The 18678-nt window shown below is 44.3% G+C and overlaps 2 protein-coding genes across 13 annotated transcripts in view; both read right to left on the minus strand.

Annotated features, from left to right (window-relative positions):
• The window catches only part of LOC116058664 (zinc finger protein 37-like), a 65051-nt gene extending 54724 nt beyond the window's left edge, over positions 1-10327 (minus strand). For 5 of the 6 annotated variants that reach the window (XM_035999064.1, XM_035999061.1, XM_035999059.1 and 2 more), the window contains exons 1-2: positions 10013-10327; positions 8328-8615 (exon numbers count right to left, since the gene is read on the minus strand). In XM_035999064.1, the coding sequence (XP_035854957.1) occupies positions 8328-8615; positions 10013-10184 (460 nt within the window). In that variant the 5' untranslated portion in view covers positions 10185-10327. The remainder of the gene's footprint in view (positions 1-8327; positions 8616-10012) is intronic. The other variant, XM_035999065.1, reaches the window with a different exon arrangement.
• Positions 1-18678, minus strand: part of LOC116056993 (scavenger receptor cysteine-rich type 1 protein M160-like) — a 1012348-nt gene that overhangs the window by 766370 nt on the left and 227300 nt on the right. The gene's annotated exons all lie outside the window — the stretch shown is intronic.

Here is an 18678-nt window from a genome sequence, read left to right on the forward strand (position 1 = left end):
TACTCAGTAAACATTATCATAATGACTTTATGTTGTCAATCGATAGTTTGGAGGATATTTCAGAACCTTGTCAAACAGCACAGAGACTTTAATTATTGTAAAATCAAAAACTTAAATCTGATGTGTTAAACAGATTTGTCCCACACAGTACAGGGATAAACTGTAGTAATAGTCCAGGTGATATGTTCACTTTTTCATAAAAGCATTGATTTTGTACACTTGTACAGTTTGGGGCCCTGAACATTATCAGAAATGTAGCCATCGCAAAAATGCTTTGGGGCGGCCATTTATCTTTCCGCTGTAACCAGATTATGTATTTTGCATCATATCTCCTGAACCAAACATGAAAACTTTTTTTTTAATCAAATGAGTTAACCTTCTCTATGATCTTTCCACCAACCACCTGGCAACAGCGTAACTAACCCTTGGTTGGGATTCAGTGTTCTACACAACAAAGGCTTGTAGCCAGGAGGGCATTATATTTTCTCGTTTCTCAGCATCATTAAATCAGCTCATTGTGAGACACAACCTTTCAAACACAAGCTAGGAGCTGCAATCACTTTTGACAAGTGGAAAAGTGCATTTTATGGGTTGTATTGCTCATTTAAAAAAGGTATATTATCAACAGTTAAAAGGTTCTGGGTGGGCTACAATTAGGGCTGCACAATTAATCACAAATGTATCAAACGTGTTTCAAACCATTCTGAATTAGGTATTGTGGTGCTGCAGAGATGTCCCAGCCTACAAATCCTACAGATTAACGAAAAAAAATCTTTGTTTGGTACAGATCCTTGTAAAAGTCACACTATAATCATTTTAATTTCTTTGAATTTTAATAATTTCAATGAAAATGAGAATAATGATACAACAAGGACCATTCCCTCCACTATCGTGAATCATATCGCAATCGCAATATCAGCCAAAATTAAGACATTTTCCTCATATTGTGCAGCCCTAGCTATAATCTATCAAATGTAAGCCTCCCTCATTAAACCAAGTCATTTCCAAGGTAGGAGGATGGTTCTAATCAGGGCACAGGGCGCTCCTGCTGACAGTCAGCACTTGTTGGCACAACAGGGACTCCGTAGCCATCTGTGGTTCTAACCATGGTTCCGACAGCAGCGGGTAAACTCACCTATCCTGTGTAACTTGATTTCTGGTTTCCAAACGACATCCAACAGTCTGCGCTGCCGAGCGATCTCTTCCTCGTACTCGACGATAGTTTTTTCAACAACTCGGAATATTTCTTCAGCAGCAGCAGTTAGCCGCTCGGTGACAAACTCTCTCAAACACTCAACTGAAGACATTGTTGCTTAGTTCCAGCTGAAAGAACCATCTGCTCTACGGCTACAATACCGTCTTCAGCTCAGTCAACAGCAGCATGCAGCTAACGCTACGGGCAGCGCTGTTGTTTACTTCCGCTGGGGGTCACACTGATTAAGGTCCGACGGTAAACGTGAGGGAGATTTTCTTTCCTAAGTTTTTGATCTTTTAGGATTTTCACAGTCCTATCGAAAATCTTTTTTGTTTAGTTCCAATACATCATTTATGATTCTTATACATTTACAAAAAAAAAAATCATATAAGAAATTGTATTCCCTTTTGGGCATTTCTGCTTTTAATTAGGAGAATCTAGAAATGAAAGGTGGTTTTTTGGATGATTCACTTAGACACTGCACGTCATCCACAAGCGAACGTCATCCACAAGCGACAGCAGTCGGCGGGGACGAGGCAGCCAGCAGCTGCCTTCAACCTCCTACCTAACAGTCGGCTCTATCGCCTAGTTTTTATTATACTAATAAAGTGTTTTTAAAACCAAAGATACATTTTTACGTGTAAGTAAGTATTAGCCTCACGCTAATTTATCAAGACTAGGCCTACCGGCTAAACTAACGCTAGCTTCATGGCAACCTCTACACCTGGCGAGTCCCCACTCCCCCTCAGGATTTCCTCGTTGTTCAATAATACAAACAAAGAAATTGCTGACCTCAGGGAAGATGTTCGTCGGCTTTCCGAGGACTTAAAAACCAAAGATGCTTTGTTAACCGCCTGCTTGGACGTGGCTCATAATCAGTCGCTCCGAATCTCATCTCTCTCGGCGGCCTTCCAGGATACCGCGCCATGGGACCCAGCTGCCTGCCCACGCCCATCGTCCTGCTCGACACCGGTTATCAAGCCACCCTGGACTGAGGTGGTTTGCGGCCGAAAGAGATCCTCGGGTAGGGCTCCATCGCCTCCTGCCCTCAGCCTCTCCAACCGCTTCAATGCCTTGTCGGAGTCGGAGCCGGTGGTGGCCAGTGCGGCTCACCGGGCTCGCCCCGCTTCAAAGCAGACTGACCAGCCGTCGCCATGGAAGACGATTGCTACCGCGCGGCGAAAGCTTCTGAGGGATGCGGTAGTCAGACGGTCCGGTGGCCTACACTGCCTGGATCGGCCAAATGACAACGTTCCTCAAAAACAATCTCCACAACCGAACGGTAAGCATTCTTCCTCTTCTTTTCCCTGCCCATCTGAAACCGACACTGACTGTTTTGCTCCCGTCACCGGCTATCCACACCCCCCCACTCCTCGTCCGCTCTTCCCCCTAACCACAGTAATTATTGGGGACTCCATCACTAGAGACCTACGGTTTCATAATGCTGTCACACACTGTTTTCCCGGAGCCAAAGTTGCAGACATCCTGGCTAAAGTTATGGACCTGATACCCTCATTTCCGACCTCTATCAAACGCATCGTGGTCCATTGTGGACATAACGACATGTCCACTCGGATTCAGGAGTGTGAGCGCACAAGGCGAGACTTTACCACTCTCATTGAGGCTTTAAAAAGCACTGGGAAGTCGGTTTTTATTTCGGGCCCACTTCCATCTCTAGGTCGCGGATCAGGCCTCTTTAGTAGACTACTCTCCCTTAACACCTGGCTCCAGCTCACATGCAGCATTCACAAGGTTTTATTGACAACTTCAATCTGTTTTGGGAACGTGGCTCCCTGTTCAGCAGGGATGGGATTCATCCCAATACACGCGGAAGCCAGATGCTACGTGGAAATTTGCACCACGCCCTGCATACCCAGACCTCTGATTGACTGTTTACATCCCGTAAACACTCCCACAAGCACACTGACCAGACACACTCTCCCAAAGTCAATAATCAGAGATACAGCGCTACACGCCCCTCTGTGCTCCCTTCAAGGCAAACACCCATTCATAATCCCATAACCACCGTGTCTGTCCCCCGACTGAGACCGTTTAAACCAAATGCTAACAAAAGAGGTGCTATACTAAACAACCTAATTGGAATTAAAACAACCACTGCAACGATAGAACAGAATAGGAAAATCAAATGTGGACTATTAAATATTAGATCTCTGTCATCGAAAGCATTATTGGTAAATGAATTGATATCAGATAACCACATTGATTTATTCTGCCTCACCGAAACCTGGCTGGGCCATGACGAATATGTTAGTTTAAACGAAGCCACTCCTCCCAGTCATAATAATACCCAAATTCCACGAGGCTCAGGCCGAGGAGGGGGAGTTGCAGCCATATTTGACTCGAGCCTGTTAATTAATCCTAAACCTAAACTAAATTATAACTCGTTTGAAAGCCTTGTTCTTAATCTTCAACACCCAACATGGAAAACAGTACAGCCAATTATATTTGTTGTTGTTTACCGAGCACCAGGTCCATATTCTGAGATTTTATCTGAATTCTCAGAGTTTTTATCATGCGTAGTCCTTCAATCAGACAAAGTACTTATTGTAGGTGATTTTAATATCCATGTGGACATTGACAGCAATAGCCTTAGTACTGCTTTCAATTCACTGCTAGATTCTATTGGTTTCAGTCAGAGGGTGCATAACCACACCCTCGACCTTGTGCTAGAATATGACATCAAAATTGACGATTTAATAGTATTTCCGCAGAATCCTTTATTATCAGACCATTTTTTAATAACTTTCGAATTCCTACTACCAGACTATACGAAATTAAATAAAAGTTTCTACACTAGATGCTTATCTGACAGTGCTATAGCTAAATTTAAGGAAGCTATTCCAACAGCACTTAACTCAATGTCATGCCTTAATATAACAGAGGACTGTTATGTTAACTCTAGTCCCTCCCAACTTGATAACTTTGTAGACGCTGCTACGGCCTGCCTACGGACTACTTTAGACTCGGTTGCTCCTATCAAAAAGAAGATGATGAAGGAAAGGAAACTAGCACCTTGGTATAACTCCCAAACTCGTAAATTAAAACAAATCTCACGAAAACTTGAAAGTAAATGGCGTTCCACCAAACTGGAAGAATCTCGTGTGGATTGGCAAGATAGTCTAAAAAATTATAGGAGGGCCCTCAGAAATGCCAGATCAGACTATTACTCAATACTAATAGAAGAAAATAAGAACAACCCATGGTTTCTTTTCAGCACTGTAGCCAGGCTGACAAAGAGTCATAGCTCTGTTGAGCCATCTATTCCTATAGCTCTGAGCAGTGATGACTTCATGACCTTTTTTAATGATAAAATTATAACAATTAGAGAAAAAATTCATCACCTTCTGCCCACAGCTTCCAACGGCTCACCATTGGGCGCAGGAGGGCAAGAGAGAACGATAAGACCTGATACTTATTTAGACGGCTTTTATCCTTTAGACCTCCAACAATTAATGTTAAGGGTCTCTTCAGCTAAGCCAACTACCTGTCTCTTAGACCCCATTCCAACGAGGCTACTTAAAGAAGCACTACCTGTGGTCAACACCACATTACTAGATACGATCAATATGTCCTTATTAACGGGTCACGTACCGCAGTCTTTTAAAGTAGCTGTGATAAAACCTATTCTGAAAAAACCCACCCTCGACCCTGAGGTCTTAGCCAACTATAGACCTATATCTAACCTCCCGTTTCTCTCCAAAATCCTTGAGAAGGTAGTCGCTAATCAATTGTGTGACTTTCTGCATAGAAATAGTCTATTTGAAGACTTTCAGTCAGGATTTAGAATGCATCATAGCACAGAGACGGCACTGGTGAAAATCACTAACGACCTTCTAACTGCTGCTGACAAAGGACTTGTCTTCGTACTTGTCTTATTAGATCTTAGTGCTGCATTCGACACTATTGACCATACCATCCTCTTACAGAGACTGGAACATTTAATTGGCATTAAAGGAATCGCACTAAGCTGGTTTAAGTCCTATTTTTCTGAGCGATCCCAATTTGTTAATATTAACGATAAACCATCCAAATACGCTAAAGTTAGCCATGGCGTTCCTCAAGGCTCAGTGCTTGGACCAATTCTATTCTCTTTATATATGCTTCCTCTAGGCAATATTATTAGGAAACACTCAATTAACTTTCACTGTTACGCAGACGACACCCAATTATATCTGTCAATTAAGCCAGACGAAAGCGGTCAGTTAGCTAAACTTCAAGCGTGCATTAAAGATATAAAATCCTGGATGACCCACAATTTTCTGATGTTAAACTCAAACAAAACAGAAGTTATTGTGCTGGGACCCAAGCACCACCGAACTTCATTATCTAAATATATAGCTACCCTAGATGGTATTGCCCTGGCCTCCAGCACTACTGTCAGAAATCTAGGAATCATTTTTGACCAGGATCTATCCTTTAACGCCCACTTAAAACAAACCTCAAGAACAGCCTTTTTCCATCTTCGTAACATTGCCAAAATCAGGAACATCCTCTCGCAAAACGATGCTGAAAAACTAGTCCATGCATTCGTAACTTCCCGGCTGGACTACTGTAATTCTTTACTATCAGGCTGCTCAAATAAGTCCCTCAAGATCCTCCAGCTGATCCAGAATGCTGCAGCACGTGTTCTGACAAGAACTAACAAAAGAGATCACATTTCTCCTGTATTAGCTTCTCTGCATTGGCTTCCTGTAAAATCCAGGATTGAATTTAAAATCCTTCTCCTGACCTACAAAGCACTAAATGGTCAAGCACCATCATACATAGAAGAGCTCTTAGTACCTTATTGTCCCACTAGAGCACTGCGCTCCCAGAACTCAGAGCTACTTGTGGTTCCTAGAGTCTCTAAAAGTAGAATCGGAGCCAGAGCCTTCAGCTACCAGGCTCCTCTCCTGTGGAACCAGCTCCCAACTTGGGTTCGGGGGGCTGACACCGTCGCCACATTTAAGAATAAACTGAAAACCATCATCTTTGATAAAGCTTATAGTTAGGGAGTGAGGAGTTGCAGCATAGTAGAGTAGAGTAGAGGCAGGAAGTACAAGCCCTTTCCGGCAGGGGAGAGTACGAGCCCGGTCCAGGGCCCCTCTCTTTAGCCTGCCTCTCTTAGTTATGCTATTATAACTCTAGACTGCTGTGGGAAGCTCCTTCCAAGGACACAATGAGCCGCTCCCTCTTCTCTCTTTTCACTTGTCTCCTTTTGTGTGCATCTTAGTCCCAGAAATGCCTGTTACTAACCTAGCTCTGGGGAGTTTTCTCCCCGGAGTCCCTTTGCTTCTTCTTCACCCAGAACATCGCCTTGGAATTGGGTGGCACCTACACCGGGGTCCTGGGTGCAGCTGACGCTATGGACTTACTACACCCTGCTACGCTCTGCGTTTCCCCGCAGTGTCCGACTGCGTCCTGCCGCGTCCAACCGCGTCCACCCAGGCTGCTGTGCCACACTACACCCCGTAACGCCCTGCTGTGCCCTACTATGACATGAACTACTATGACTACCATTGTGATCACTGTTTCACTATCTTTACTATGACTATTATTGCCACCATTCACCACTCCCCCAACTGGTGCCGTCAGACACCGCCTACCAAGAGTCTGGGTCTGTCCGAGGTTTCTTCCTAACAAAAAAGGGAGTTTTTCCTTGCCACTGTCGCTATAGCTACTGCTAATGCTTGCTCTTGAGGCAACCACTGTAATAGTTGGGGCTTCGTAAAGTACAGAGTTTGGTCTAGACCTACTCTATCTGTAAAGTGTCTCGAGATAACTCGTTATGATTTGATACTATAAATAAAATTGAATTGGGAGAGGGAGGAGGAAGACATGCAGGAAATTACTGCAGGTCGGATTCGAACCCTGGATCTCTGCGTCGAGGAATAAACCTCGTAATATGGGTGCACAATCTACCAACTGAGCTAACTGGGCACCAATAATAATTCAGTGTTTTGTAGGATGTGTACAGTCCTACTAGAATGGATGTTACATATTACATCTAACGAGACTTGTATTTCTTTTTTATTTTACAAGAATTACAAATATAATGAGCTAGGATACTGCATCAAACATAAGGGTCTTGAAGAATCTAAAGTGAGTCAATGGATCACTGTCATTAAATTGAGTTCCACTGATAAAAAGCTATGATTCCGGGGCGGCCTCTAGCTCACCCAGTAAGAGCGTTCGTCCCATGTTGGCGGTAGAGTGAGTGCCCATATATAGAGGCTCAGTCTTCGACGCAGAGGCTGCGGGTTAGGTTCCGACCTGCGACACTTTCCTGCATGTCATTCCCACGTTACTATGGATCCCACGCAACTTCTAGGAAGCCTGATTGGTTGGTGTTAAGCATTGACCTTGAGTAGTTATGGTTAGGATAGCCGACTCGTCAGGGGATAGGACCTGAACAAATCGGGTTACGTTATCTCGTGTAAGCACAATGCTATTGAAGGGCGGGTCTTGCCTAGAAGTTGCGTAGGTTCCATAATAAACACATAATTCCCCCTTTCATGTCTAAGCTGTCACAATAAAGGCTTAAATGCCAAAAAATAATCTTAAAAAAAGAATGTACAATTACATGGATCAGGCATCGAGTAAGAATGCAGAGGCCCCTGGGCACAACATCTTGGAGCCCCCCCTCACAAAAAAAAAAAATCACACAGCAATCATTTTAATATATTTCTAAATGAAAATGAGAATAAAGATGCAAAAGTGACCATTCTCTTAAATAATGAAACATATTGCAATTGCAGTATCAGTGAAAATATTCACAATTAGATTTTTCAAATTGTTTATAGGAGATATCTATCTTACAGGATTCCTACAAAGACAGGCTACAGTCTACAATCCCAACCTGAAGGACATCAACACCTGTAAATATCTCCTATCATACATGACGGCACGTCATATCATCCTTTTTTAAAAGTTAAAAGTTCTTGTAAATGTACAGCTTCTCACTTGTGTGAATTCTCAATTGGACCAACAAGCCACTATTTTGGCTGAAATCTTTTCCACATGTTTTGCAAGAATATGACTTCTCACCTGTGTGGATTCTCAGGTGTTTCTTCAAACCTGAATTACACTTAAAAGTTTTTCCCACATGTGTCACATATGAAAGACTTTTTACCTGTTTGAGTATTAGGGTGAATCTCTGACACGTTAGTGTTGTCTACGTTGTTGCTGTGACTTCTGCTCTTGCGTCGTCTCTTCTTTGGGTCTGGCTCTGCATTTCTAGTTGATCCTGACTCTCCATGCTTGCCTCCTTTCTGATCTTGGCTCTCAGCTTCATGAGAGTTGTGAGAGAGGAGCTGGTGGTCACTGTTTGCTTCTGATTCCACAGAGGTTATAACTGGCATGTTGAGCTGCTGGTCAGAGAGAACCTCCTCCTTCTTACAGACATGTTGCTGTGGGAGTTCTGGAGGGACAGACAACAAAAGAAATAGGATACTACTGTTATTGGAGAAAAGAACAGAACACTTGTTCTCTTTTTCTTGAGACCATAGACTATAAAAAATAATGGACGGAGCTTTGGGTGGCCAAAAAGTGAAGCCAATGCTGCAGCTCATTAAAGTTGAATTCTCTCTAATTTTCAGCAGGCTCCAAAAAGCAGTCTGTTGACCCTACTTCTCGTTTAACTTATTACTCAGTAAACATTATCATAATGACTTTATGTTGTCAATCAATAGTTTGGGGGATGTTTCAGGACCTGTCAAACAGCACAGAGACTTTAATTATTGTAAAATCAAAAACTTAAATCTGATGAGTTAAACAGATTTGTCCCACACAGTACAGGGATAAAGTGAATAGTCCAGGTGATATGTTCACTTTTTCATAAAAGCAATGAATTGGTAGACTTGTACAGTTTGGGGCCTGAACATTATCAGAAATGTAGCCATCGCAAAAATGCTTTGGGGCGGCCATTTATCTTTCCGCTGTAACCAGATTATGTATTTTGCATCATATCTCCTGAACCAAACATGAAAACTTTTTTTTTAATCAAATGAGTTACCCTTCTCTATGATCTTTCCACCAACCACCTGGCAACAGCGTAACTAACCCTTGGTTGGGATTCAGTGTTCTACACAACAAAGGCTTGTAGCCAGGAGGGCATTATATTTTCTCGTTTCTCAACATCATTAAATCAGCTCATTGTGAGACACAACAACCTTTCAAACACAAGCTAGGAGCTGCAATCACTTTTTGACAAGTGGAAAAGTGCATTTTATGGGTTGTATTGCTCATTTAAAAAGGTATATTATCAACAGTTAAAAGGTTCTGGGTGGGCTACAATTAGGGCTGCACAATTAATCACAAATGTATCTAAATCGCAATATGGACTAGTGCAATATTTGTTAATGGCCAAATATGTGTCAAACCATTCTGAATTAGGTATTGTGGTGCTGCAGAGATGTCCCAGCCTACAAATCCTACAGATTAACGAAAAAAAATCTTTGTTTGGTACAGATCCTTGTAAAAGTCACACTATAATCATTTTAATTTCTTTGAATTTTAATAATTTCAATGAAAATGAGAATAATGATACAACAAGGACCATTCCCTCCACTATCGTGAATCATATCGCAATCGCAATATCAGCCAAAATTAAGACATTTTCCTCATATTGTGCAGCCCTAGCTATAATCTATCAAATGTAAGCCTCCCTCATTAAACCAAGTCATTTCCAAGGTAGGAGGATGGTTCTAATCAGGGCACAGGGCGCTCCTGCTGACAGTCAGCACTTGTTGGCACAACAGGGACTCCGTAGCCATCTGTGGTTCTAACCATGGTTCCGACAGCAGCGGGTAAACTCACCTATCCTGTGTAACTTGATTTCTGGTTTCCAAACGACATCCAACAGTCTGCGCTGCCGAGCGATCTCTTCCTCGTACTCGACGATAGTTTTTTCAACAACTCGGAATATTTCTTCAGCAGCAGCAGTTAGCCGCTCGGTGACAAACTCTCTCAAACACTCAACTGAAGACATTGTTGCTTAGTTCCAGCTGAAAGAACCATCTGCTCTACGGCTACAATACCGTCTTCAGCTCAGTCAACAGCAGCATGCAGCTAACGCTACGGGCAGCGCTGTTGTTTACTTCCGCTGGGGGTCACACTGATTAAGGTCCGACGGTAAACGTGAGGGAGATTTTCTTTCCTAAGTTTTTGATCTTTTAGGATTTTCACAGTCCTATCGAAAATCTTTTTTGTTTAGTTCCAATAAATAATTTATGATTCCTATACATTTAAAAAAAAAAATCCTATAAGAATTTGTGTTCTCTTATCAATATAATAATTAATATTTTTTATTTTAAGATAATATTTTTGGGCATTTCTGCTTTTAATTAGGACAATCTAGAAATGAAAGAGGAGAGGGAGGAGGAAGACATGAAGGAAATTACTGCAGGTCGGATTCGAACCCTGGATCTCTGCGTCGAGGAATAAACCTCATAATATGGGTGCGCAATCTACCAACTGAGCTACCTGGGCACCAACAATAATTCAGTGTTTTATAGGATTTTTACAATCCTACTAGAATGGATGTTACATATTATATCACTCGGACTCGAGTCGCACTTAAGTCACACAAACAGCTGACTTCAGACTTGACTCGGACTCAACCTAAAAGACTTCAGACTCAACAACCTGTTTTCATGCAATTATTGCTTTTTAAATCTAAATGTATTCACGTATTTCTATTTTCTTTTATTGCCGCATATACGTTGGGGAAACGTATGACGAGCTGTATGTCCCCTGCCCTTTGCCATAATGTGCAACGTAACGCATGCGTCCTCCCGGAGTTGTGCCTTTTGTCATTAGTTTTGCTTTCAATAACTTGGTAAACAGTGTCAGTAAGAGAACAGCTACATGCAAGGTGTGTGGCACCAAGATAAATGATGCCGGATCAACAACGTAGAACTTCATCAGGCGTCTCCAAACATACCCAGATAGGTCAGTCACTCACACGCTAATGTGAAAGAGACGTTACATTTAGCATATATCATCACAGGTAACAAGCTAACCATCGCTAAGTGTTGTGCTAATGCTGGGAACAGGCAGATTGTATCTTTATAGTTAGTAGTTGCTGAGGCTCAGACATCCATGGTGCACAGGAGGCGGGATGCACAGTGTTAAGTAGACCCCATGAAGTTCTCCTACAACTGATGTTGATACTGGACTGTATGGATGGTAGCTACACGACATGCTTTGAATTCATAAGATTTAACAATGATGTTAGATGTTAGAACAGACAGATCAGATGACCCGAGATTTGACTTGGACTTCCAAAAAATGACTTGTGAACATCTCTGCAACACACACACACACACAGACACAAACACTCACTCATTCCCTAACTCACTCACTCAATTCATTAATTTGATTAAAAGCAAAGATATGATAAGGTACAGATAGTGGGCTCTTGGGGGCCCCCTAGAGATCGGAGGCCCCTGGTGGTATATCTGGTCTTGACATGGATGGATCACAGAGGATTATCTTTCCTACCACTGGTTAAAGACATAATGATAATGATGAACAAAAACCTTTATTTTGAAGACACAAGAAGTTTCCCAAACCAAGCAGTCATTTTATATCTGATCACACGCTCCAAAACAGCCTGATTAAAACATTCAACAATTGTTTATTTATCAAACACAAATGCAAGAAATTTGGCCAGAATCTGGTCAGAAACAAAAGGTAGTTTAAAAAAATACAAAAAGAAGTTACTTTCACATTCAGTAGGCAATAAAAATCAGTATTGTCAGTCACTCCTGTGTTCTCACTGTGAAACGCACAATCTCCCTTGATTTGGTAGATTACAGTTGTTTCAAGGAAATACTGGGTTATCACAGTAACAAGTAATACAGCCATACAAAGGGGAACTTCACCCTAAGATATTCACATCTGATCTCTGTTCAAAATATTTAACATTCAGTAACAGAGATGTAACTACTGCAAAAGTATTTCATTCAGTTAAAGCGTAACTCTCGCCAAAATGCAACCTAGGGTCTTTTTGTGAATGTACCCGAGTCAAACTTTCGTTTAAAAACATATTTAGGACGGAATCACCACTTTTAAGATTTACCGTATTCTAGTTTTTGGGTCAAATGGCCTTTTGAATGGGAGAGCTAGGGACACTTTTATGCTAGCCTCAAAATCACTATTTTTAAAACACTAAGAAGGCTCGACACAACATGAGACTTTGCTCCAAGTATCACCAGGAGCTCTACACCTTAACCAAAGACTTGACAACATTGTTAGTGTTCACAGAGTTTACTAAAAAGAGGTTTTAACAACTCACGTTAGCAGTTGTTGATTACGCTATCCGCCATTTTCCCAGTCCAAAATAGGTTATCTCCAAATGCGAATGAACGGACTCCATAGGAGGAAATATCATTCTTATATGAGGCTCCCTTTTCAACTACAAGGTTAATATTGTGTTTCACTAACGACAAAACAACGAATTAGCCATGCATTTATATGGAACTAAGCTTTAGGAGCTTTACTCTCCTCCCTCGACTCTTTTACTGCGGTCAAGCCAGCCTCCACCTCGAAATAAGCGGTCAAACTAGCCGCCCCTATATTTCGCGGTGCGCGTATACACTTGCTATTACGGTGAGACCGTCAGAACTAAAAACAGGGGATTTTCCAACGAAGGCAATTTCCCATTCATTTATTCTGTCTGCCTGTCTATCTGTCTGCCTTCCTGTCAGAAAGAAAGAAAGAAAGAAAGAAAGAAAGAAAGAAAGATTTTAGCACACCTCACAACCTTTCACTGCATGATATGTTGAATTCCAAAATAAGAGCCCCCCCAAAAATCATATATTAGCTGTTTGTCTACACATTCAGAAAATCATAAAAATAAAAGTCCTAGCTTCCACAGATCAATTTCACCTCAGATGGAGAGGACTCCATCTCAAGGTGTCAACTACAATGTTTCAGGACATTCTGATGTTGTTTTCCAAAATAAGAGCCCCCCAAAAATCATATATTAGCTGTTTGTCTACACATTCATTCCCATGGGCCCACCACCTGTGGGAGGAACCGCTGGGGTCGGGTGCGCTGCCACATGGGTGGCAGTGAAGGTCAGGGGCCTCGACGGACCAGACCCGGGCAGCAGACGCTGGCTCTGGGGACGTGGAATGTCACCTCTCTGTGGGGGAAGGAGCCGGAACTGGTGCGGGAGGTGGAGCGCTACCGGTTAGATCTGGTGGGGCTTACCTCTACGCACAGTCTCGGTTCTGGAACCATACTCCTGGATAGGGGTTGGACTCTTTTCTTCTCCGGAGTTGCCCAGGGTGTGAGGCGCCGGGCGGGTGTGGGGATACTCACAAGCCCCCGGCTGAGCGCCGCTACGTTGGAGTTTACCCCGGTGGACGAGAGGGTCGCCTCCCTACGCCTGCGGGTTGTGGGGGGGAAAACTCTGACTGTTGTTTGTGCATATGCACCAAACAAGAGTTCGGAGTATTCGGCCTTCTTGGAGACCTTGAGTGGAGTCCTATATGGGGCTCCAGTGGGGGACTCCATAGTTCTGCTGGGGGACTTCAACGCGCACGTGGGCAATGATGGAGACACATGGAGAGGCGTGATTGGGAGGAACGGCCTCCCTGATCTAAACCAGAGTGGTTGTTTGTTGTTGGACTTCTGTGCTAGTCATGGATTGTCTATAACGAACACCATGTTCGAACATAGGGATGCTCATAAGTGTACTTGCTACCAGAGCACCCTAGGCCAAAGGTCAATGATCGATTTTATAATCGTTTCATCTGATCTGAGGCCGTATGTTTTGGACACTCGGGTGAAGAGAGGGGCAGAGCTGTCAACCGATCACCATCTGGTGGTGAGTTGGGTCAGAGGGTGGGGGAAGACTCTGGACAGACCTGGTAAGCCCAAACGGGTAGTGCGGGTAAATTGGGAACGTCTGGAGGAGGCCCCTGTCCGACAGACTTTCAACTCACACCTCCGGTGGAGCTTTTCGTGCATCCCTGTGGAGGCTGGGGGCATTGAACCCGAGTGGACAATGTTCAAAGTTTCCATTGCTGAAGCTGCGGCGAGGAGCTGTGGTCTTAGGGACTTAGGTGCCTCAAGGGGCGGTAACCCACAAACACCGTGGTGGACACCGGTGGTCAGGGAAGCCGTCCGACTGAAGAAGGAGTCTTTCCGGGATATGTTATCCCAGAGGACTCCGGAGGCAGTGGCAAGGTACCGAAGGGCCCGAAGGGCTGCAGCCTCTGCCGTGAAAGAGGCAAAGCAGCGGGTGTGGGAGGAGTTCGGAGAAGACATGGAGAAGGACTTTCGGTCGGCACCAAGGTGCTTCTGGAAAACCGTTCGCCACCTCAGGAGGGGGAAGCGGGGAACCATCCAAGCTGTGTACAGTAAGGATGGGACGCTGTTGACCTCAACTGAGGAGGTAATAGGGCGGTGGAAGGAGCACTTTGAGGAACTCCTAAATCCGACTAATACGCCCTCTATGGTAGAGGCAGAGCTGGAGGATGATGGGGGATTGTCGTCAATTTCCCTGGTGGAAGTTGCTGAGGTAGTTAAACAACTCCACAGTGGCAAAGCCCCAGGGATTGATGAGATCCGTCCAGAAATGTTTAAAGCTCTGGGTGTGGAGGGGTTGTCTTGGTTGACACGCCTCTTCAACATTGCGTGGAAGTCTGGGTGTCTGCCTAAGGAGTGGCAGACCGGGGTGGTGGTTCCCCTTTTCAAAAAGGGGGACCAGAGGGTGTGTGCTAATTATAGGGGTATCACACTTCTCAGCCTCCCTGGTAAAGTCTTCTCCAAGGTGCTGGAAAGGAGGGTTCGGTCGATAGTCGAACCTCAGGTTGAAGAGGAACAATGCGGATTCCGTCCTGGTCGTGGAACAACGGACCAGATCTTTACTCTCGCAAGGATCCTGGAGGGAGCCTGGGAGTATGCCCAACCGGTCTACATGTGCTTTGTGGATCTGGAGAAGGCCTATGACCGGGTCCCCCGGGAGATACTGTGGGAGGTGCTGCGGGAGTATGGGGTGAGGGGGTCCCTTCTCAGGGCCATCCAATCTCTGTACAACCAAAGCGAGAGCTGTGTCCGGGTTCTCGGCAGTAAGTCGGACTCGTTTCAGGTGAGAGTTGGCCTCCGCCAGGGCTGCGCTTTGTCACCAATCCTGTTTGTAGTATTTATGGACAGGATATCGAGGCGTAGTCGGGGTGGAGAGGGGTTGCAGTTCGGTGGGCTGGGGATCTCATCGCTGCTTTTTGCAGATGATGTGGTCCTGATGGCATCATCGGCCTGTGACCTTCAGCACTCACTGGATCGGTTCGCAGCCGAGTGTGAAGCGGCTGGGATGAGGATCAGCATCTCTAAATCGGAGGCCATGGTTCTCAGCAGGAAACCGATGGAGTGCCTTCTCCAGGTAGGGAATGAGTCCTTACCCCAAGTGAAGGAGTTCAAGTACCTTGGAGTCTTGTTCGCGAGTGAGGGAACAATGGAGCGGGAGATTGGTCGGAGAATCGGCGCAGCGGGTGCGGTATTACATTCAATTTATCGCACCGTTGTGACGAAAAGAGAGCTGAGCCAGAAGGCAAAGCTCTCGATCTACCGGTCAGTTTTCGTTCCTACCCTCACCTATGGTCATGAAGGTTGGGTCATGACCGAAAGAACGAGATCCAGGGTACAAGCGGCCGAAATGGGTTTCCTCAGGAGGGTGGCTGGTGTCTCCCTTAGAGATAGGGTGAGAAGCTCAGTCATCCGTGAGGAGCTCGGAGTAGAGCCGCTGCTCCTTCGCGTCGAAAGGAGCCAGTTGAGGTGGTTCGGGCATCTGGTAAGGATGCCCCCTGGTCGCCTCCCTAGGGAGGTGTTCCAGGCACGTCCAGCTGGGAGGAGGCCTCGGGGAAGACCCAGGACTAGGTGGAGGGATTATATCTCTAACCTGGCCTGGGAACGCCTTGGGATCCCCCAGTCGGAGCTGGTTAATGTGGCTCGGGAAAGGGAAGTTTGGGGTCCCCTGCTGGAGCTGCTACCCCCGCGACCTGAGACCGGATAAGCGGACGACGATGGATGGATGGATGGATGGATGGTCTACACATTCAGAAAATCATAAAAATAAATGTCATTGTCATGACATTTATTTTTATGCTTCCACAGACCAATTTCACCTCAGATGGATCTGAGGTGAAACTTTTATTTTTATGATTTTCTGAATGTGTAGACAAAACAGCTAATATATGATTTTTGGGGGGCTCTTAATTTGGAAAACAACATCGGAATGTCCTGAAACATTGTAGTTGACACCTTGAGATGGAGTCCTCTCCATCTGAGGTGAAATTGATCTGTGGAAGCTAGGACTTTTATTTTTATGATTTTCTGAATGTGTAGACAAACAGCTAATATATGATTTTTGGGGGGCTCTTATTTTGGAATTCAACATATCATGCAGTGAAAGGTTGTGAGGTGTGCTAAAATCTTTCTTTCTTTCTTTCTTTCTTTCTGACAGGAAGGCAGACAGATAGACAGGCAGACAGAATAAATGAATGGGAAATTGCCTTCGTCGGAAAATTCCCTGTTTTTAGTTCTGACGGTCTCACCGTAATAGCAAGTGTATACGCGCACCGCGAAATATAGGGGCGGCTAGTTTGACCGCTTATTTCGAGGTGGAGGCTGGCTTGACCGCAGTACTCTTTTTGACTGGCTCGATAGACAGAATAGCCGGAAGAACAACATATATGTTGTGTTTAATATCGTTCAAGAGGATGGCAACTAGGGGTGCACCGATCCAATATTAAAATCGGATATCGGCCCCAATATTGACCAAATAGCTGGATCAGAAAAATTAACAGATCCATGGACTGATCCATTTTTTTTTTTTTTTCTCCCTCGCAGCACTGGGACCCCGGTTAACTGCGTACCCTTCTCACTCAGGGTAGTAACTTTATAACACTACCAAGGGGGTAATTCACTTCAGAGCTCGAACCTCCTATGGCGCCATTTTGATGCTACCAAGCCATCACCCCCCGTTAGCATCCCATTGACTGCCATTCATTTTGACGTCACTTTGACAGAGAATAACTTTACATCTGAAGAGTTTAAAGACTCTATTTGTCCATTGTTTATTTCTAAAGAAACACGACAATGTAGAAAAGGCTCCATTACCTTGTACCTCACGTTATGGCTCCGTAGCAGACGTTTTTATAAAAATAGGCTAACGATTGGGTCATAACCACGAGACTTACTGTCTCATAGTAGAGGAATTACCGTATAGTACAGGAGAAGCTCTCAGGCAGTTTGGACTTCCATTAGCTGTTTAAGTTTAATTACTAATGTTAACTATCGTTTTAGTGATCAATAATTAGCCTGTGTCTATGTTATCTCCTTACATATACCTACGCTCTCCGTCTCTGCTAGATTGGGAATGATTGAGATTTCTCTTGGCACAGCTACCAGAAGACTTCCAACTTTCAGACAGGTTGCTCACGTCACATCTACGTCTTCAAGCTCAGTTGGAGGCTGCTCAGTAACGCTCAGCCATCACCGGGAAAGAGACTTCACTGGTCTCCGTCCAGAGACACGGGACCTGCTGGTCCATTATATATATACTGAATATGGTTTCTCCTCATGTTAGACACCATATTGCTCAAAGAGTAACATCTGGTTCTGCTGCAACTTCTTCCGGTTTTATGGCGGTTGGCCTCTAACTTTAATGGTGCATTACCGCCACCAGCTGGACCGGGCTGTGGTGCTTGAGTCTAACCTTTCCAAGTATGAAGCAAACAAACAAACAAACAAACAAACAAACAAAAAAATAATAATAATTAAAAATAATAATCTTTTAATTAGTCCGGTATTCCTCAGGAAGCTAAACACATATTTAAAACAGATGCAGTAGAAGTTAGATTTTTAAGTGGCACGTGGGTCAGTGTAACGCTTATCAGTTCAGTTTTCTAAGCACAAACAGACATTTGGAAAAAAGTGTGATCCTCCACCCATACACAGGCCCAGTGGCAGTCGGGAGAGTTTTGAGGGCCGGTCTGATACAAGTTATAGCCTCCACTGCCAGTTCTTAGCAGCACCATCCGCTGCCCGGCCACTGTCTGCGCTGGTCAAACTGTGCAGCCTCCGCCCAACCCGTGTGGCGGGCCGCAGCAGCCTCTTATTTCAATAACCAGTCCCTCCAGAAAAACGTGATTATGCGATCACATAATTCAATGCATAATCAGCCAAAGTCTGCATATTTATGCGGGGGCGCATTTTTTCAAATACGCCGCACTTTTGCTGCATAAATTGCTGATTTCCGCGCAAAATATGCGGGGCTTGCATGATTTCATAATCCCCGCATTTTCGTTGCAAAAAAGTCCCATATATCTTAGCAGAAAGATGAAAAATGTTGCGTTTACTTCACACAAGAGCAGCCATGTTCCCCTGTTGCCATGGGAACGTTACGAAGTGACGTAATTACGTGACGTGAACGTGATCGAAAAGCTGCAAACCCCGCGATGAAGCCACGA

This window comes from Sander lucioperca, chromosome 2, assembly GCF_008315115.2.
Source record: "Sander lucioperca isolate FBNREF2018 chromosome 2, SLUC_FBN_1.2, whole genome shotgun sequence".
Lineage (NCBI taxonomy): Eukaryota > Metazoa > Chordata > Actinopteri > Perciformes > Percidae > Sander > Sander lucioperca.